This window comes from Thermobia domestica, chromosome 10 (genome assembly GCF_964235325.1).
Source record: "Thermobia domestica chromosome 10, izTheDome1.hap1.1, whole genome shotgun sequence".
Taxonomy (NCBI): domain Eukaryota; kingdom Metazoa; phylum Arthropoda; class Insecta; order Zygentoma; family Lepismatidae; genus Thermobia; species Thermobia domestica.
In genome coordinates, this window is record NC_137463.1 from 35,347,229 (window position 1) to 35,370,119 (window position 22,891).

The 22,891-nt window shown below is 35.3% G+C and overlaps 2 protein-coding genes across 3 annotated transcripts in view; one reads left to right on the plus strand and one right to left on the minus strand.

Annotated features, from left to right (window-relative positions):
- The window catches only part of LOC145662440 (proton-coupled amino acid transporter-like protein acs), a 90,343-nt gene extending 86,647 nt beyond the window's left edge, over positions 1-3,696 (plus strand). For both annotated transcript variants that reach the window (XM_081728012.1, XM_081728014.1), the window contains one exon: positions 444-3,696. In XM_081728012.1, coding sequence (XP_081584138.1) covers positions 444-688 — 245 coding nt within the window. In that variant the 3' untranslated portion in view covers positions 689-3,696. The remainder of the gene's footprint in view (positions 1-443) is intronic.
- LOC145662439 (proton-coupled amino acid transporter-like protein pathetic) overlaps positions 1-22,891 on the minus strand; it is a 409,124-nt gene that overhangs the window by 275,480 nt on the left and 110,753 nt on the right. The gene's annotated exons all lie outside the window — the stretch shown is intronic.

The window sequence follows — 22,891 nt, forward strand, 5'->3', positions numbered from 1 at the left end:
ATATGTCCTCCGTCTACGTAGTCAATTCGTAACTTTTGGCCCTGTCTATCCTCCCCAAAATTGATGGTAATTCATCAACTACCTTCTGAGGTTTTTGTCTCCTGAACGGATTAACTCACAGACAGGGTAAAAAGGAAAAGGTTAGTAAACCAAACTCTTTAAAAATGGAAGAGGAACTCGGTGAGTGGAATGTTGTCTGAGAGGGAACTGTATACTGAAGAAGGTGATAAAATGTATGGTGGTAGGAAAAAGAGGGAAGACAGAAATGAGGGTAGAATGACTGAATGTATTAACATGAATAGATTGTTATATTAGCTGGAATCTTGTCAATTTACAGTAACTGACTTGTCAATTACTTTGATAATTTAAAAAAAATACTCATGTGACTACATAGTTTTACAGTTAACTTGATTTAATTAATACTATTCTATCTTCATTTTCAGCTGTTCTTGCAATAGCCTTCCCAAAATTAGGCCTTGTAATCTCATTCGTTGGTGCTTTCTGCCTCTCCATTCTTGGAATCATGCTACCAGCCATCATCGAGAGCTGTACCGTTTGGAACGACACTGGTTTCGGACGCTTTAATTATATCCTCGTCAAGAATGTCGCTTTGTTTATCTTCGGATTGGTGGGACTTGCTGTCGGCACGTTCACCAGCGTCAAAGGAATAATTCAGGACAGTAGTTAATGATACCGGTTTTTACCCGGACAGAAGATATATATATATACTCACCGCCGAACGTCGCTTCTCAAACTTGTGAAAGGATCAGGCCTTAAAAGCCTTACACAAACCAGTGACGGCTCTTGAGGGAAGTCACGGCACCTGCTACAAGCTAAGGGAGGATTACTTTTTAAAAATCTAGTATACAGGGGACTATATCTTGTATGTATAGAATATGCACCAGGTGCTCAATTAGAATTTTTTTTTTGGGGGGGGGGGGAGATCCAAAGTCTAAATATTGGACGGGATCCAGACCGGGTGGACCTTCGTGAGTGTGCCTCTGCTGCAGACAAAACGCAATTAGAGGAACGTGATGGCTCAGTGGTAGAGCCCTTACCTCTGGTGCGTGGAGTTCCTGGTCGATTTCGATTTCCGGCCAAGTATACTTCTGGTGGACAACACCATGTCCGTGAGTTTTCTCGTTATACTCCCGTTTCCTCTCACATTGTCATTCCACCATTTATTCCATCATCATTCACTTGCCTTATTCATTGTCTCCCTTAGCCTAAAGCACATAATTGTGGGACGTTAAACTGAAAGTTTTCATTTCATTTCACAAAACGCAAGTAGATATATTATTTAAAAATAGTCTTGGATACTCCCCTGATGTTCGTTTATCTCATATGTATTTTTTTCTTACGTGACTTCTCTCAAGAGCAAAACCATTGACAAAAAGTAAATATATAAAGGATTGGAGCAATTCTTCAACAAATAAATGCAAGGTTGTGAATATACGAGTAGTGCTTGAGAAAGACTGAAAACTTAATGTTTTGAAGTAAACAGGTTTACAGTATACTATTTTTCAGGCTCATTATAACGTATTATTGACAAAATGATAGGCATTGTTTTTAAATTACAACTGAGTGTAACACGAGGAATAGTGTTGATATTAAAATGGTAACAAGTGATTTAGATTGTGAAACTACGGTAGACTTTAGAGCAATAGTTCTCAACCGATGTGTCGCAACATACTGGTGTGTCACGTAGTCCCCTAAGGCAGTGGTTCTCAACTAATGTGTTGCGACACACTGGTGTGTCACACAGTCCTCTAAGACAGTGATACTCAACGGATGTGTTGCAACACACTGGTGTGTCACGTAGTCCCCTAAAGCAGTGGTTCTCCACTGATGTGTTGCAACACACTCAGTTCCCTAAGGTGAGTCGCGAAATTTTAGAATTTAATAATCATGAAGAGTTTAATAATAATTAGTTAAAATCGAGGCAGACTGTACCAGTCAACACCTTGAGCGGTAGCAATAATGCTCAGTACTAAATAGAGTTATTATAAAAACTAATTGATTTCACTATTATAATATGTATTATTATTATTTACAATAAAAATATCAAACAAATGTATTGCGATGTCCTGCACGTTCAGAAAAATGTGCCGTCAATCAAAAAAGGTTGAGAACCACTGCTCTAGAGGTAAAATATTGTAACTTAAACGGAAATCATAGACTGATCAGTTCCGATTTCAATAGAAGGAATAGCGCAAACATGGGACCTATTATTACAACACTATACTGCATAAAGATAGGATAAAATAATTATACATATATCTTACTGTATTGGCTAAATCCATGTAATGAATTATACCGACAAATTTAAGAGGTGGCTCATCATATTTAAATAAGGAAAAAAAAAGTTCATATGGGGGAAAAGTACATGATTTCGGAGTTAGCGGCGTTGAGAAGCTTGAAAAAATACATCACAGTACGGGTTATTCCGAACACAAGAGACTGTGGAACTGGTGCTCTGCAACACTTCCGTCTTCCGGCTGACACATTTCGTGTTTACTGTTTTCAATAATTATATTGTGCCTATTGTGCCTATATAGCGGATCTTGGAATTCTGGTTGGAATCATGTCAGGGACTTATGTCCTGTAGACAATCTCCTGAAATATGCTATTTTGAATGTCGTATGTGTGACTTCCTTTATACTGATATGAACCACTACGCCACGGTTACATGTCTTCTAGGGATAGCCAATTCCGGAATTAAGAAAGTAAAATCGGACAAATTCCAGAATTCGAAAAAAATCCGGAATTCGGAAAAAAATATTGAGTTTTTCTTATTCCGGAATATTTCTCAATTCCAGAATTTTCTAAATTTCGGATTTTTCCGAATTCCGGTTTTTCCGAATTTCGGATTTTTTCCAAAATCTGGAAAGCGAAATTTCCGATTACGGAAAATAAATTTTCCAGAATGTGGATTCCGGAAATTTTTGATCATCCCTAATATCTTCGTTTTGCAATGTATGTTATTTTCTCGGTTTTGTACGGCCGTAGTTCTAAAATTAGGCAACTTTTCCCCTAACTTCACTTGAACCATAATTAATTATTTCTTACCTTGATGTGAGGAGTACCTCTAACAGTTTGTCGGTATTATTCACTGAGAGTAAAACTCTCGTGCTTAATTTATGAGAAAAACGAATTTTTATGCTGCTAAAATGTATGTTGTTTGTTGTAGTAATATTTTATATTTTTTACTCTGCTGAAACATTTTTTAAATTTATTTCAAGTAAATGTAAAAAAATACGGTGATAAGTAGAGTATTATATCTATTGTTGTTATATCTATTCTTGTTTGTCTTCTCGTAAGCGACATACTCCTAACAGTGACTCACACATGCCTTATTAATTCAATATCACAGTAGCTTTTGTTACGCCTGGTTGTAATTTTACAACAATGTTTCGACAGTGTATCTGTCAATATTTCATTGTACTTTTATGAAAATTACTTTTACGAAAATATATATACAAAGAACAATTAATTTGCTGAAACAAATTTCAAATAAGACATATAAACACGAATTCGTGAAGTATATTTGTATATTAACATTAAAACCAGATTTAATTGTAATATAAATGGGTAAGTGATGCTTCCCAATCTGCCAATCGAACTGTACTGTATATAATCATGATATAATCAAAACTAATATAAGTTAAGTATTTCTTCGGAATAGTCTTAGCAATTGCCTTCAAAGGACATTCATTTTCGAAATAAAGGTTGTGAAGCTGTTTTCGAACAAAATCGCTATGTTTGAAGGTCTTTTTTTAAATCAGCTTTTGAGTCCATTAAATACAAGATACAATAGCACAACATATATATACTGTATATAATATTTTCATCAAAAATTAGTTAAATGTTACAATGTGAGCAGAAAGTCGTGTTGTATCTTCCCCTGTATTCTTAATGGTTTTCTTGTAATAAGAAAACAAAGATCATACTTGTTAATAACGCAAATGATGAGAAGGCATGTTTTTTGCTTTTCCTAGAAAGTCGCCAGTTCTACATATAGCAGTTTTTCTAACTGCAGCGATGAAACTAGGTTGGACATTATGGAGACCGTATAGTCGAAAGTCTGCTGTAATAATGCAAAGAACTAGCTCTTTTCTGTTGCAATTCATTGCGAAATGTTGCTGAATATCATTGTAATGCCTCTAAAAGTATTGATAGATTCTAAAGGTTTTTTTAAGAATAATCCATACATTTTCTTTCGAGTATTTAGAAAACTGACATTTATTGTATTTCATTCAATGTTCATTGTAAAATCAAAATAATTGCATTGTGAAAGATAAAATATGAAAAAATGATCGTATGTAGCTAATTGGGAAAACAAGGAAAAGATCTCTTTTTCTCAGCTGCACCTGAACAAAGAACGCTCTTTCATCCAATAACTCCAGACGACGAATATAATCACATCGCTTGTTCCAAAAGTTTCGGCGTAACACGTGAAAGAGAGTCATCGTTATTTGGCAGAGACGAAAATGTCTTTCAGTGTTTCCAGAGGTGTATTGAGAACAAAGGGAGAAAAATCTTGAAGTTTTTGTGTGTCAAGGAGCAAACTGAAATACTCGTCAGCAGCCCACGCAAAATGTGCTCTGAGGAACGTGCGTTCATAGCAAAACATTTTCAATGCCAAATCTATATTTAGGTAGTAATGCAAGAAAATTGCAAACTCAAACCATTCGGTCTACTGTTTCTATAACTAGTGGCAACATACAGATAGTTCTCTATAATGAAAAAAGTGAACTGTTCATCCTGTTTCTAGTTCTATACGACGCAACAAGGTTGGATTGGTGTTGTCAACTTGCTAAGGTAAGAGTTCATTAGCCCCGCTTTTGTACATATATTCTTCTAACCAATATAAAATATTTCACCATTAATAAATCAAATGCATGATTTTTTTTGTTAAATATATTTTTGTTAAGTACATAACTGTTGTGTTGTAAATGTACATACATTGCTTTTAATAAATTAAAGACGTTATTTTATGTAAATGTTGCAATTATATATTTCCATTGCACCACATTTCCTTTTACCAAACAACACGTGTTTTACTGTACTGCGTATTTGGTGATTTCAGGTCAAGTAAAAATGGATAGGTGTCGTGCTTTTTTTTCTTTTAATTATTCTTATACTTAAGGGTCTTCACTACAGTGAAATTAAATTACCGCTAATTTTAGAGTTTTTCTGTAATATCTTCAAACCAAATAAAAGTATTCGAAAAGCAGAAACGTAGTAAACTAGACAATACGATTTTGCATGTGATATCGTTATCACAACTCATTTATCTGCTTTCAATTTGCAACTGTAGATAGATTTAGCATTTTTTGCGGGTTCTTTAAATAGCAGATATCAAAAGCAGATAGGTGGATTATGGTAAAGGTATCACTAGACTTCGGATTTTTGCATATTTGCATGTTTTATTCCTGATGTGATATTGATATGCTCTTTAAACAGAAACCCATTTCAGGTGTTTTGGGGTGAAATAGCAGAGTTTTATAGTGCATATATTTGCATATTTCGGAGGTTAGTGCATGTTTATGTCGTTACTGCATATAAATGCATATCTAAAGGAACGATCAATTTGATAATTTTTAACGTCCAACAACTTTCCTCATAAATGGAATTTCAAGTTTCTAATATAAATTAAGCTCAAGATCTCAAAATGGTTGATTGTTGTCGGTTTAGAATATTTTCCAAGATAATGTGAAAGAATAATAATAAAAGGGTGAGTGATTCATCCTCCCGACAATGATGCGTGACTGTCATCTTTTTGGAAGAAGATATAAATAACGGTGTCAAATCACCTACGACAAAATTTCCACGTCATCCATCTCAGAAGTTAAAGTTGCTATTGTTGTGTGTGTATGTGTGTGGATTTGAAATTGTGTGGTCTTGTGGCAGTATAAGAATGCCAAAAGAAAAATCTGGGTCCATTTAGTTGTAGTGCGATATCTTCAAATTCGAATTTTAACTAGCTCAGAATTTTGTCCAATTTTTGTCCACCAAGAAAGAAATTTGTATCATTGAAATAAACGAGGGAGGACCATTTCAAAATTTCACTTCAATCACCCGTAGTGCGACATCTCAAAATTCAAATTTTAATTAGCTGAGAATTGTGTCGAATTTTTAAACATTTTTGTACCACCAAGAATAAATTCTGTTCCATTGAAATAAACCAGGGACGGTCATTTAAAATTTGGCCACTGAAATTACCTGTAGTGAGACATTTTCAGATTCGAATTTCAGCTATCTTCATGGTACAAAAATCTATTTTAAAAAATAGGGAAAATTCTAAACTAGTTAGAATTCGAATTTAAAGAAGTCATACTACTGGTGATTGAAGTGGCCAAAGCTTTGAAATGGCCCTCTTTTGTTAATCTGAATGTTACAATTTTTATGATACAAAAATGTAAGAAAATTGGGCAAAATTCTCAGCTAATTAAAATTCAAATTTGAAAATGTCGCACTACGGGTGATCGAAGTGGCTGAAATTTTGAAATGGCCCTCTCTCGTTTATTTGAATGGTACAGTTTTTTCTTGGGCAGACAAACACGGAAAAAATTCCTAGCTAGTTAAAATACAAATTTGAGGATGTCGGACTACAGGTGATCGAAGTGGCCGAAAATTTAAATGGCCCTCTCTCGTTTATTTGAATGGTACAATTTATTTCTTGGGTGGACAAAAATTGACAAAATTCTTAGCTAGTTAAAATTCAAATTTGAAAATGTCGCACTACATGTGATCGAAGTAAACAGGTATACAGGTATAACAATACACACTTCTCCCTCTACCTATTCTGTCTATCAATACAAAACTTGGTACACACATTCCTTATCCCCTATACTATTTTTAGATATACATTTAGATTGTCCACTTTTACCCGGGGCCACTCCAGAGGGGTCCAAAGTTGATGGGAGGGATTTCTGGAGGGAATTTTCCCAACATTCTCTCACCTGTTCAAATGCATTATGGGTCCTAATACATAGCACCTCTGGAAAGCTTGTTTCATGCGGAAGAGAATGAACTATAAACCCTGGTTTTCCAATGAACAGTGTTGATGCAATAGCTATTTCACTGCAATTTTCTTTATACCAACAGGGTTAATGGACCACAGGCACTTACTTCGTTGTCCATGGCACCTAATTTTTTGTGCATCAACATATCTTTATGTTTATCGAATAGACTAGATTTGATTCGATTGTCCGGATGGCACGTTCATGTCCGTTCCTTGTTAGCTAGTTAAAATTCAATTTTGAAGATGTCTCGCTACAGGTGATCGAAGTGGTCGAAACTTTTAAATGGCCTTCCTTTGTTAATTTAAATGGTACAATTGTTTTCTTGGGTGGACAAAATTCCTGAGCTAGTTAAAATTCAAATTTGATGATGTTGCACTACAAGTGATCGAAATTTGTAAATGGCCCTTCTTTAATAATTTGAATGGTATATTTCTTTTTCTTGGGTGGACAAAAATTGACAATAATTGGACAAAGGTGTCGCACTACAACTAAATGGGCCCGAAAAATCTTCTAGAAGTTATCTTCTGAAGCAATTGATTGAAGTTGAGAGACGTTAACAATTCAAGATGAAAATATATTTTGCAAAGTGTATGCTAAACAAGTAATACTTTCAAAGTAAGTAAGCTTGTTTTCAGAAAAGGACATTTCTGTTTTGTTCGACAGCAAAAGCTCAAACTTCAGCAACGCTTTTTTTTTTGGGGGGGGGGGGGGATTGTTATATTTTCATAGCAGTTTCGTTTGATAAGAAGTCTATGCAACTATGAAACAGGCTAGATGTAGCTTTCTTTTTACATACTTGACAGAGTTAATCCCAAAGAAACCGTTGAAAAATATATTTCGGGAAGAAATGAACAACCTTTTTTTAAAATGGGCTCTAAATATGAGAGTATTTAAATATAAGCTTGTGTTGCTTTCATACACACCTCTGTCTCTCGAAACGTAAATTCCCTACTCAGTCTTCAGTTATGTTTTCGATAACTTTACCTTCTTCTCATTTATTCCTTGCTCAAATCATTTTATTCCATTTAAAGTATCAATATTATACATTGTAAATTATTGCTGTTTGACATGGACAATGTTATGGTAGAAGAAAATTGGATACAAAAAGTAATTTCAAGTGGATTTATTTTCTTTTAAACAAGAACCTAAGGGTTTTTAATATAGACTTTTAATACAGTAAAAATTGCCTCCAACAGGTCCCTTCTTAAACGGAAATATTTCACGATCTCATGAATTTAAAGGTAAAATAAAATGTGTTAAATTCTCTTGATTAGGCGGAACCTGTGTTGCGAACAACGGATGTTAAAATACACTTTTTAACGGAAATTTTCAAGTTCCGTAATACAGTGTTTAAAATTTTTTAGACATTCTGTGAGAGGTTAAGTATATGAACTACGTTGTCTGTAAAGGTCTTCGTTTACTTGTTACCCTACACATTTACTCTTTAGTCTACCACCAAGTAAGGCCCTAGATACCGTGCGAGATTTTGAACGAAGTACAATTTACACAGTTATCTCCAAATACCAATAACGCGTTCTCTAGCTGCTTTAGAGACAGGAACAAGGAGCATAATACATACAATATATCAAACGGGAGCCAAAAGTAGAGGGAGGAGCGCTGAAAAGGGCATAGCATCTACTTTAGGTCTTGGCCTTTGAAACCGTATATAGGCTTTTTTGTTTACTGTAAGTTTAATGTGTATTAATTCGTAGCATAAATAAATAAAATAATTGAATACGTTAGGCCTATATTCAACATTTTATTTTATCTTACTATGTCCATTATATATATGTATTTTATTTATTTTTCTAAGCATAGAGCTATCTTGATTAACTTTGGAACCTTTAACGAAAATATTTGCGAGTCCTGTTCAATTTACCAATATGTCAATATACCATATGTTAAGAGAAATAAACTGTGTGTATAAAATGTAAATATAAGCTTACAGCTTCAACTAATGTTTTGACAGCATTAGAAATTAAAGTTTTTAAAAAATCGCAAAAACTCGCAAAACTAACTCCAATGTATTTACTATAATTATTTAAGTACGCTCATAGCTCCATGTTTTTTTTTTTTATTATTATTTAAGACAGAAAATTTATATATATATCAAAATTCTGTCAATATTCCATAAATAACTAAACTACCTTTTCAAATGTAAATTTTATTGCGAGTTAAAAAGCCATTAAAATGATAGAAAGTTATCTGGTAATTGGTAATTTTCAGAATTTGTCATAAATAAGATTTTTCAACATGCGAGGTGCAACACACAACAAACACAAACAGACACACACAAACCAGATTATAGATTATTACTAAAAATAATTAATGCATATTGTTTTTGCAAGGATAAACTACTATACCTCTCCTACCTAGTACACTAAACTGGACTCACCCGGCCTAGTCATTCGCGAGATAAGCGACAAAGAGTGGACACGTGTTTGAGTGCGTTGGCGTAAAAGATCCCCGTGAAAGTAGAACAAAGGATAAACATCAAATTTCTCGTGAAACTTGGAAAATCTGCCACTGAAACATTTCAAATGCTGAAGAAAGTTTATGGTAAAGTCTTACCTACGATCCAGAAACAAAACGACAATCCATGCAGTGGAAGAGTCCGGGCTCCCCTCGGCCCAAAAAGGCTCAAATGTCAAAGTCCAAATTTAAGGCAATGCTACTACTGTTCTTTGATAGTCGTGGGATAGTAATGATTGATTGGGTTCCTGACGGACAAACTGTGAATCAACATTACTACCTTCAAGTGGTGGGAAAGCTTCGTGGAAACGTTGCGAAAAAAAAAAAAAGTCCTCAGTTGTGGGAAAGTGACTAGATTTTGCATCAGGACAATGCACTCGCTCACAAGGCTCTATCCGTACAGCAATTTTTGGCTCGAAAAAACATTGCAGTGTTAGAACACCCGCCGTGCTCGCCTGATTTGGCACCTTGTGATTTGATTTTGTTCCTGAAAATCAAATCTCAACTGAAAGGAACATATTTTACCTCCGTTAATGAGGTTAGATAAAAAAAAATGGAAAACGTACTAAACATCCTTACAGAACATGATTTCCAGGGATGTTACATACAATGGTAGCAGCGAATGAAGAAGTGTGTTGAAGCAGAGGGGGGCTACTTTGAAGGTGACATCACCAACAGGAACCAATAATGTTAGTACTCTGAGTTGTTACTTCAGGGTTTTTTTTTTTTTTTTTTTTTTTTTTTTTTTTGTGCATGTGTCGACTTTGTACACAGCTTTATTCCAAAATATCTTACAATCATTCAGCTGAGACTCCGAACGTTTATCCTCTTTTACTGTTATCCTTAAAATTCATGGCATTTATTTCTAATCCACTTATACAGAAAATGAGAATGCATTAAATATAAAAATCTAGATTATAACCACAAGTGCTGATATACTTTGCAGTGGCCTCTAACCCGATAAATAAATCCTTTTGGGAATACTGTATTTGGACGAAAACATTGTCATATACTGAATTAAATCGTAATTCATGTGTTTAATAAATTATGTACTGTCTTTCACTCACATTAAAATCATATACTCTTTCATTATTACGAAGAAATAAATTATTTAATTTCAATGCTTCAATAAATACCTTTATACATGCAAAATAATAACAATCATCATACGCCATTTTAATAGCAAAGCCAGCGTGTCATAACTAACCAAAAATCGAAGAAACTATTTTCCACTAAAGAAGTATTCTGGTGTTATGAATTTTATTTTTAAAAAATAAAAGAAAAATTATTACTAAAGAAAGAGCTTCAATTAGAATAACATAGGAAGTAGTGATGCCAGTTTTAAATTCTTAGGAAAGCAAGCGGGGAACATATTTTTGAAGGAGGCAGCTATTTTTTTCTATATTACTTGACCTATCAGAGGCGGATATAGAACGAAAAAACTGAGGGGGGGTGGCAGCCAGAACCCATACTATGATAGATATATAAGGAGTTTACTATAAACTCTCAAAAATATATAAATAATAGCATAAATTAGTTTTGTTACTCAAAAAACTGGGGGGCCTAGGCTCCGCCGGCCCCAACGTAGATCCGCAACTGTGGCCTACATTATAATATAACATGTCGAGGCGGGGCGAACGATGCATCCAGGAAGAGACTGTCCTTTGCTTCCTTCTAGTGTTGTCAAAGGTAAGAAGTGATTGTCTAACTTGGTTAAACTGCCACTTCAGATAGTTTGAAATACTAGACTTGGTTCAAAATTGAACGATGTAAAATCCCCTGGTAAATGCATTTTTCCTTACAATATATATTTTATGTTAATTTTAGAAGTTCCCAAGTCCTTACTGTTTCATCATTATCTTTTAGGCTAAATTAGGTAGCTGTAAAACAGATTTAATTGTACCTTGGATTCAACATCAAAATTCTGTTAAAGGACATTGCGAATTGTACTTATAGGTAGTCGGCATCGGTCATGAAAGTAGGACGCTGCGAATTACTTTACTCGTTCATGTTACTAATTAAATAACTGAAGAGGTTAGAAGATGAAAGTGGTATGTAACAAATCGTACATTTCGGGAAAATTGATTTTCACAACTACGTCTGTTTACATACACCCTTCATCGTTTCTAAATCTCTTCACTGGGACGAGGACTCACTCAATGATGTACGTTCGTATTGTGTAGCATGACTATACGTGCATGAATAGGGTTGACATATGTCCGTAATTTTGTATGGACTGTTTGTGTTTTGGGGTCTGTGTCCGTGTCCGTATCGTACAAAGCATGAAATAGGAAAATGTCCGTATTTGACAGTTTTGGGAGTTGCCCGAAAATTTCCGAGTCGGGAATCTCTAAAATCTCGGACGAAAAGAATCGTGTCTTTATCATATAACATCTTACATTTTAGTATAAAGTAGGTTACATTTTTAAAAAAAAAACTGTCTCATTTTTCCGTTCCAAGATTGTTTTGGTTAGATTTAGTATCTATCGGTAATGTAATTGCATGATTTATATTTGTGTTAATGAACAAAATATAAAACAGGTTAGTTTCCAATAGTGTTTTAAGTATTACAGTAAACAATTTGTGATAACCTAAAAAGGTGATTTTTAGGTAAGATATTTCAAAATATTTATTCTGTGTTTAGTCACCGTATCTTTGATGGGTCGTCATTTTAAGGTTTATCCGTATTTTGGATCAAAAAATTATGGCAACCCTGTGCATGAACAGCCAGAATTCAACATTTCAAAAAATGTAACATAACACCTTTATCCTCTAAGCACTTCAACTGTTAGCTAACTTTACTAAATACGCACTCTCCGAAGTCAAGATAGGTAATACTGTCAAAATTATTCAATAATTATTATTAATCAGAGACGAAATTGAAAACTCTTTCATTTTACTACCAATTTGCTTCTCCCGTTCTCAAACAAGTTGGAACTTGCATATTGGAACTTGCATACAGTACTAAACGACAGCCACTATTCGTTACTAATTTTGAACCACAAACACTGTATCACTTGGATTATCAGTCAATACGAAAGTGGCTGTAATAAATAAATAAATAAATAAATAATACTGAATTTGTATTGCACTAAAAAAGTTACATTCATTTTGGTTTTGAATCTTCGAAAAATGCACGCCATCCTACCCGTTATTTGCTTGCTCTTTAACTTACTAGAAGATGTTACATGTTTGTTACCATAGCAACACCCACTTGAACATAAGTGGCCTTATGCAGAGTCGTTTTGAGGTATAATTAGCGTCATACTAAAGGTCTGACTACTGCAGGAAATATGTTAATCGAACTCTTTAATACGGCACTAATCACGCGTCAGAACGACTCTGCATAAGACCCATCATATTTAGTAGAGTGAATAATCCTACTTTTTTTAAAAACTTAGCACATTAATTTAACTCTGTAAGATAAAAGTAACCGTAACGGTACGAAAATAATTCTTTTAAAGCAGGAAAAACGAATTACTTTTCTTTAAAAATTGGCAATTAAAGCAATAATGCGCTTGTCTCTGGTGCTAGGTTAAGGTGACCAGATTCTGGCAAGCGAAAAGTAGAACACAAGTATAATAGAATGGGATAGTTTACTGCTTCGGCAATGCGCATTCCTTATTTTATTTAACGTTAACCTTCAGTTATTAATTCATTTTTATTTAAAAGAAAAGTACTGAATAAAAGTATTGAAGGAATTAAACACAACTCCAAATACTTTGATGAATGACAAAGTGGTTAATTTGTATGAATGTACAGTGAAACTTCGTATAGAGACAAAGATTTTTGAAAATCGATTTTCGAAATGTGGGATTATTTTAAGGAACGGGGGTAAATTTAGACCTTCATGAGGGAACTTCTACGTAACTTGGTTAACATCACTGTCGTAACTTAGAAATCTCTCCTATCTCACCAATATCTCAAGCCCTCCTCAATCAAAACAATGTATTGCAAAACAATGGTTTGTTGATTGTTCTTCTTTCCTAATCTCTTGAGGATAAGAGGATAAGAGATGGCGCTGTAAACACTAAGTATTGGGGAGCTTTGCTCTCATTTTTAAATCAAGTTTTACTATTTACTATTCATTACTTTGGACAATTTTATTATTTGTTACAATCTTCATATACTGTTTTACATTTCCAATATGTTCATGCGCCGCTTATCCTTCTTTATTACATTAATAGTGTTATAAACAATTATATTTAAAACAGGCAAATTCGGCCTTTCTGGCACGTGCCACTTTAGTACATATACTTACTTCCAGTGGCGTATTTACGATTTTGTTTCGGGAGGGGCTTTTTCTCTTTCGGGGGACTTTGCCTCAAAATGTGAAAATTCTGCAAGATATTACATATACCAGGGCGCTTTAAATTACAAGTGGTGCACCTTCCATAAGACCCCGTAGTTAGACTGAAATAGTTCCAAATTCCAACACCATGCGGCGCCCCGTTCGTTTGGTGAAAACAGAGGGAAAACAAAGTATATACTACGTGTAAGTTTAGTGCCGGTGAGGTTCTTGTGTGAGTTTTAAAATCATTTGAAATAAGTCTTTTTTTATAATGCCAGGTTGTTTTGTGCCAGGTTGTAAGTCAGGACATACTAAATGCGATGGTAGGCATATTTTTAGACCTCCAAAAGATTGTTTAGACGAGTGGAACAGAAAAATTCCTAGAAGTGACCGTGCGTTAACCCTGAATGATCGTGTTTGTGATATACATTTCAGTGATGACATGTTAGTGAAAGTAGATTCTTTTACAGTAGAAGGGAAACTAGTGGAAATAAAACGTGACAGATGGAAACTAACCCCAAATGCTGTGCCTCATAATTTTCCCGGGATTCCAAGCTATTTAAGTTTCAACCCGCGTAAACGAAAAATCCCCTCTAAACGTCGGCGCCCCCTTCTCCCCGGAAGAAAAAGAAATCGGAAATAATTTCGAACCCAAAACCAGGTAGTGCGACACCAGTAGTTTATAGTGCTGAAGAAAGCTCAAGTGCAAGTAATTCAAATAACCTTGCAAATGAAGTAATGCGTCTTCGTAGAGAAGTGAAACGATTAAAACATATGCTCACTCGAAACCAGAAGAAGCGACGTGATCACATCAAAGAAATTGAAAAGTTACGAACTATTATAAGACAGTACAAAACGGAAAGACTACCGGACAAACAAAAACTAGTTGTTCGTACCATGACAAAGAAGAATGAATCAAAGAAATGCGGAATGCGCTATGAATCAGAATTCATTTTGGAAAGTTTGCTTTTTTTAATAAAATCAAGGAAAGGATATGAACATTGTGCGAATCATCAATTGTTACCGTTGCCTTCCGTTTCTTTACTACGTAATTTATTGCGTGGTCTCAAGTGTAATTATGTTATAAATCCTCATGCTCTCTCAGCTATAGCTAAGGACATGGAAGATAGTGATGAAAATGGTCGTAATTGTGTTCTGATTTTTGATGAAGTAAAATTATGTGAGGATATTAGATACAATTCCAGCAAGTGTAGTTTCGATGGTTTTGTGAATATGGGTGAATTCACGAAAGAAGAAGATAAGAATGTTTTAGGCGACCATGCTTTAGTATTTTTTCTCGCACCTCTTATGAAATCGTGGGTGCAACCCATTGCAATTTACTTAAGCAAGAATGCCACTGATGGTTATACACTTGCAAAAATCATCTTACAAGTAATTATCCAATTAGAAACTAATAACGTCAGGGTAGTGGCTTTCACATGCTTTCACAAGCGATACAAATGCCGTTCATATTCTTACTCGGTTAAAAGATTTTGGGGGCAACGATTATAGTTACCTCAAATACCCCTCTATAGCATTTTATGATGTAATAAGACACGTCGACAAGGTATTGGAACAGAAACTACAAAAAGAAGACGCACTTTGGGGTGACGTATTTTCTGATTGTGTGGAAATGTTGTACGAAATACCAGTGTTCCGAAATTTATGTTGTTCAGAGGATCACCTGTTCATGTATTTACCAAAGTTAGTATTCCACTACATTAAGTCTCGTTTCATTTTTCGCGCGAAAGAAATGTCAAGGGAAAGAAGGTCTGCATCAGTTGCAAAATCGGCGAGAAAATTGACAAAACTTTCCTCCAGCTAGTTTCCCCAATAAGTAGAATTTCTTAAAACATTTGCCTTTTTAAATTTAAATTTAAAATTTCTTTTTCTATATACTGAGCTTCAGTTTGTTATTTTGAAAAGTGTAAATGAATTTTTATGGTTAATATTTCTTTTTCATCTAGTGTGTGCATATGGGCAAAAATATTTACTTGTTTTTCTTGCGCTAAGCAATGCATTTTCTGGCATCTCCTCCGTTTCTCTTTCACCAAACAGCACTAGCACCACCAAGCGGCAGAAACATTGTACTTCCCCAGCTCCACCACTTATAAGTTAAAGCGCCCTGCATATACTTTACTATAGTAAGTATGATTTCGGGGGGGGGGGGGTTAAGCCCGGAAGCCCCCCTAAATACGCCACTGCTTACTTCAAACAATTTTTATTTAAAACAAATTTAGTGAAGCAGTCCACAAGGCTCTAAGGCTGGAACTTCCTTTATAAATCTCCCGTAAGGGAGAAAACTGAAACTGAACTGAGTGTTATAAAACACAGCGGTTCATCATTCAGGAAAAGAGTACATGTGATTCAAAATTTTGTGAATAAAGAATGAAACATTAAAATAAATTGCAAATAAGTTACAGTGACTCAGGACATTTTAAAAAAGAAGGACATTTCACGATTTTCTAGGTGTCTTAACAACACGCAGGACAGCTCTTTGAAAAAACAGTACGAAAATCAGTACGTCTGGTCACCCTATACTAGGTGTCTTTAGTTCCATGGGCCAAATAAGTTTCTGATAGACAACATCATGTCTACGTGTTTTCTCTACGTCATCCCGTTTCCTCACACCTTATCATTCCACCAATTACTTCATCATCATTCACTTTCCTTAAGGACCTGTCTCCTTTAGCTAAAAGACATAGCCATAGGACGGAAAACTAAAAATTTCATTTTCATTTCAAACGTATCGTAAATTAAGATGATCGCTTATAGTAAAAGTATCTAACACCACAAATAAAATTTTAGAATACCAATGATGATAGAACACACAAAAAAGGATGAAAAGATTACCACAACTAGAAATCGGGACAAAATGTAAATTGGCGAGACACCGGAACAGTAGCTTTAAACCAGGGACTGTCCCGGTCAAAAGATAACGTATGGCAACCCTATTCTTAACCTATACAGATAAATGTTCCGATTTGAATCAAGGTGGTGCTTCGTTTTAAGTAATTTTGTGAAAACACCTTTCGTCTCCTGTACCTACAGGCGTCGTTTCTCTGCTATTAGAGTATCCATAGACCCCAAGGGCATTGTGTTTACTGTTTTGTGGCTTTTCGTCAACGATTTATTCATGGCCACCGTTTAGATTGACTGACTACGGGAAGAGGAAAAACGCATCGTTCTCACCGCTACACCCACACGACTGTAACACAAAGAAAATGTGGTTATTTTAACAGCGAAAAGATCAACCACGTCGCCAACAAAAATATAAAGTTAAAATTTTATGCATTTTCCCCGCAGTTCAGATCTTAGAAATGTAGTTTACAGGCAGAATTAACATTTTTAACAAATCTGACCTAACAGTTTTTAAAACTTAAATGTAGTGTTGCATACGTGAAGTTTAAAACAAGATGCATAGGAACTAACATTTTAGTTGAAAGGGTGATGGATTGAGGAAAAGTACACCACTTTTTGCTGGTCGAATTGGAAATCAATTATTATTACCCCTATCCTTATATTCAGAGACGTATTCAGATACTTTTCACTAAGTGCAACAATCATCACTTTTCATTGGTTCTCTTTCATCAAAATTAACACAATCTTTTTAAGGAGTTTGTTTTACCAGCATTCCTGTATTTAGTCTGTCCGTGTGAGCTTTCTCATCATTATCATAGGTATTCCGTTATTAATGACAGGTCACTAGCCGGAACTGAGAAGCTTCCATAGTCTACGGTATTCGGCTAACCTCTTCGTCTTCATGTATGATTTTTCTGTTCATCAATTGTAGTCCACTTCGCCCCCTCCCTCTCTTTCCTGCCACCATACCCTCTAGCACGTCCCTCAGGATACAGTTTCTTCTTAGCGAATGTCCCAATCAGTTTCTCTTCCTCTTTTTAATAATATCTAAAAATTGTTCTTTTCTTCTCTACCATTTTTAACACCTTATTCATTTTACGCTCGACCCAGCTATTTTTCTTCCATTCTAAGTAATATACGCGTAAGTTGACGCAAATTCCTACAGCGCAAGAATCAGCGCATATTTTCAAACAAAAGTTGCTGCCATCAGGGTTGAAAAAACGATTTTAAAAAATATTATTTTTGGATTCTGTAATTATGTATCCATACATAAAAAAATACTTTGTTATAAAAAAGATCAAGCAACTAATTATTTCTTTGCTCTGGTACAATTGACATGGATGGACCCATTCAAACTCGCTGCTGACGAATGTAAATACAAAATAATTGTTCTTGGTATTGTTCTTGGTATTGTCATCATTAAAACTGGATACTGTCAAAAAAAAAAAAAATAGCGAAATTACTGTAGGTGTGTTTGAATTCTGAAATTGATACGTCAATTATACAGAAATACTGACAGAGCGCACTACCGATCATATCCGAAATATCGAACCATACGAAAACATGGATCTTACCAAAATACCGATCAATGTGATTCTTTTTTTCTTTTTGGACAGTTTTCATGCTTCATTTTCTCTCCTGAAAATTCCAGAAGGCTAACAACCTTTCTTTTTTTACTTCACAAGTAAGTAAAAGTATATTATCTCTCTTGGACAGTCAGAAACAATATTAAGTATAGGTTGAAGGTATAAGAAATGATAGCTCCAAAACATACTTAATATTGTTTCTGACTGTGCGTGTAAATACATTTTGTCAGGGTACGACTTGTAAGTTTATAAATCACATATAAAGTTCTCTAGCTTTCCTACGTATTCATTTTTATAATAAATTCGGGACTAATCAACCAATTTAAATTTTGTTTTCTTTGGTGTAGAGCAGTGTTGGGCATTAATCAATTAAAATCAATTGCAATTAACCAATCAATTGAAAGTACTTGCTGTAGAAATTCATTACAACTGAATTAAATGTTAGTTAATTCAATTGCAATTAAATGACTGAAGTTAATTGCAATTACTTTCCACAGCAATCACTTTCAATTGATTGATTAATTGCAATCGATTCTCATTGATTAACGGCAAACTGTAATTAACAATTGACTATTACTTATTTCAATCATTAATTGCAACTAACAAATTAATTGTTAATTATTAATTCAATTCAAATTTGTCTAACACTGCTGTAGAGAAAACAAAACATAAATCTTCGAACAGTGTCTAAAATTGAATTCAATTCATAGAAGTCCCATCAAAGTGGATAGTTGTCTTGTATGTGTAAATCTAGATCTTGGAAGTATCACTGTTGTACAGATTAGCAGTATGAAAGGTGTATAAATGGCACTCTTCTTAGGAAAGCATCTACCGTTGCACGGGAACAAACACAGTGGATTAAGAACCTGACTATTGGCACAATGTAATTGTTTTAGGCTGATTATTATATTACTCGCATGGTGGCTCTGGTTGTCATACGACTAGCACCATCTTTTGAGAAAATGCCGCACTCCGATTACCTCAGTATGGAAAAAATAAATGCTTCTTCGTGTAGACTTTTGCTTGAAAATCTATAGGAGTCAAATACAGTGAAACCTTTCTAAAGCGGACAGCCGTGGGAAATCAAAAATTGTCCGCTATAGAGAGATGTCCGCCTTAGAGAGGTATCAATATTTCCTTACGTAAATTAGTAAAGAATGTAATATCCAATTAGAAAAAATAATTGCATGAATCATGTATTTACGAATATTACCAAAATGATACTGAACCTGTATTATCCTCTGCATTCAATACTCTATGTTCTTGACACAACATGGAAATAAGATATTATAGTTTCCTGCACTTTACACTTATCACTACTTACTACGTTTACAGTATGTTTCTTTAATTTGTGGGTTAATTGCAGTCTAGTAGTGTCTTTTTTGAGACAATATGCGTACCCGAGGGCAAAAGATACTAAATTTGTCTTCTGCTTGGTCAGAGATTCCAGAGGGACAGTAGAATAACGTGTCATCTCAAAGGGCAGGCAACTGTCAATTACTTTTGTATCTAAAACAGATTGGGTGGGAGTGAAATGTAAGCAAAGGATATGAGGGTGTTGTTAAACAGATAATGCTTCGTCTGGATTGCTGAGTAGACAGTTGAGGAGGTAAAATGTTGTCACAATGCTTCCTTGGTGGCACATGTATGCATTACTAAAAATGTATTTTTAGTGTATTTTTCAACTTGTTTCTGGTTAAAGTGTCCGTAATACACAGGTAAATAATACCTATAAAAGACATAAAATACTGTCCGTGTCCGTACTAGAGAGTGTCCGTTTTAGAGAGGTTTGCCAATATGATTTTTCCTATTACAGTGTTTGGGGATTACAAAATATGTCCGTCACTCGGTCGAAAAAGTGTATCACGCTTTTTCAGGCCAGCCACTCTGAATGAGGTTTTCCTGGGTTTTCCTCATTCACACCAGGCAAATGCCGGGGTGGTACCTAACTTAAAGGTCCCAGGCCGCCTCCTTCCCTCCCCAATCCTTTCTTCCTTCCCTTTCCCCGGATTGTGTGCTCGCCGAGGGACGTCATCCCTCAAATCGTGACGGGCTAAATGGCCTTAGATGCCGAAAGCCCAGAAATCTAAATCCTAAATCCTAAAAATATGTCCGTTACGGGAAGTGTCCGCTTTATAGAGGTGTCCGTTAGTAGAGGTTTCACTGTATAGTGAGAAATAATAATAATAATAATAATAATAATAATAATAATAATAATAATAATAATAATAATAATAATAATAATAATAATAATAATAATAATAAGAAGAAGAAGAAGAAGAAGAAGAAGAAATGAAATGTAAGTTATGACAGTAAGCTTGCTGAGAGGAACATTGGCTCGAACATTAACAAAAGCTATTGCACTTCATTTCTATATTAAATGTACCGATCCATTGCAGCATCAATCTAATACATTCGAATTTTCCCCGAAAGTGAAAAAAATCGGGTAAATGAATATAAGTTCTGGATTATTTAACACACTGAAGCTAAAATGTAACTCCACTCCACCCGAATGGTTTATATCTCCTTGTAAACTCCGGTTCGAATTCCCACAAATGCTTCTGATTAGTCTCCTAAAGTTTATCATTCTTCGCCCCGTCCCTAAAGAAAGTAACAAAATCAGGATAATTAGTTTTGTAGACTAAATTTTATTTTTTACCATGCAATTATTTTAAAATATTATTTATGCTATCTTCTCCTCCTTTGGAAGTAGCGTTCTTAAAACCATTATAATGGTATAATTGGAGTTCGAGTGTGTTACTTTCAATGAAAACTTAATGTCTCCACAAAATAAATATCTTGGGCGCATATTCACTTTTGAGCATCCTTACTTCCAAGTTAAAATGTCTGAATTCAACACGATTTACAAGAATGTTAGAGAAGGCTCACACCAAAGGCGACCACTATTTACAGGCATCTACAAAATATATTTACAACAGTTCAGCAGTAATACGAGGAGTTAAAGGACATTTTTTTTATATGTCAGAAAGATATGAAGTATAATTATACAGGGTGCCCAAGAAGTCCTTAACCATTTTTGGGAAGGAGCATTTGAATTCAAATGAAGTGTTTATAATATCAAAGAAGACACCGTAAATCAAAGAAATCACATTAGTTCGACATGACCGCCCTCCATATCGAAGCAGAGTCGCTATATCTCCGCGGTGCACCTGAACACACGCTGCAACACTGCTGAGGTAATTGTACGCACTGATGCCGCAGTGCGTTCAGGAAGGTACGCCAAATTCCTAAACTTCACCTTGTACACCTAACTTTTGATTTGACCCCATACAAAGAGGTTCAAGGGCGTTAGACGAGGCAAGCTTGCTGTCCAGAACTGTGGTGAGCCTCGTCCAACTCAGCGTTCTCGGAACGTCTTGCTGAGGTAACCACGCACAATGTGTGCAAGTGCGGTGGGGCACTGTCTTATTGAACACTAACGAATCCAGAATTTCGGCATCAATTTGTACTGCAGGAATTGCTGAAGCATGTGTAGGTACGATGTTGCCGTGATTGTTGCTTCAGCAAAATAGAATGGGCCATAAATGCGTTGTTGGGTGACGCCTAACTACATTTTCACCTTGGGAGTGATAGGTTCCAATTCTATGACGATGTTTGGTTGTTCTGCAGCCCATACCCTGGTGTTGTGGCGATTGAGGAGACACCAAGTGTAAAAGGTATCCTCATCACTGAACAGGAAGTGAGCCAACAAATTCTCATTGTTGACTGCCTCAATTAAGTTGTGGCACATGATTATGCGTGGCACATAGTCCTCAGGCTCAAGATGATGGGGCACCTGGATGTGATAAGCCCTTTTCTCCAGTACGAAGCGTAAGGTTTCGACTTTGAAATGTCGTTTTCCCGACAGTGATGACTGTTGACGCTTTTGGAGTCTACTCGGTCACCTGCTGTATGGTCTACACAGTTTCCTGCGATGTCGATAGCCGCCCAGAACGTTTCTTGTCACAAAAACTACCAGTTCTCTGGAACTTGTTGACCAAACCTCTAATTGTTGTTCACGTTGGCGATTCTCTATTGTAACGTCGGTGAAACCATTTTTGGATCTCAGCGAAGGCAATCCATTTTTCAGATTACCTGCTCTAGCGCGTGAGATTCCTAGTCCGATATATAAAGTTACAAAGTTGATCAAGATAAATGGTCCAACATATATGTTGATACGTCGTTGTAAGATTTGTAACTTGTAAACTAATAGATGCAAAATGCTGAAATTCCGTACCATGCAAATATCAACAGGGGGGTATTGTTTGACATACTTTCGCAATGCCACAAGGTTAACAGTATTTTCAATCCAACATTAAGTTATATTTTTCAAATAACGTCAAATTATTACACACGTGGAATTAAAGGAAACTAAAGGAAAACTTACAGCACCATATTTATTTTTCAGTGTTACAAACTGAGAACATTACAGTATCACAAAATCCGTAAACATCCAAATTTTGAAGGTCTCCACAACAGTAGGGAAAGTGGACTTATTTTATTTATTTTTAGGAAGCTGTAAAGCATTCCGTATTAGTACGAGCAACATTGCCTCATACACTCTAAATACAGTACCCACTATTTCAGAGGTACAAAACGGCCGTTTTGTACCCACTAACTTAGCAGGTACATTGTACCTAAGAGTTAGCAGG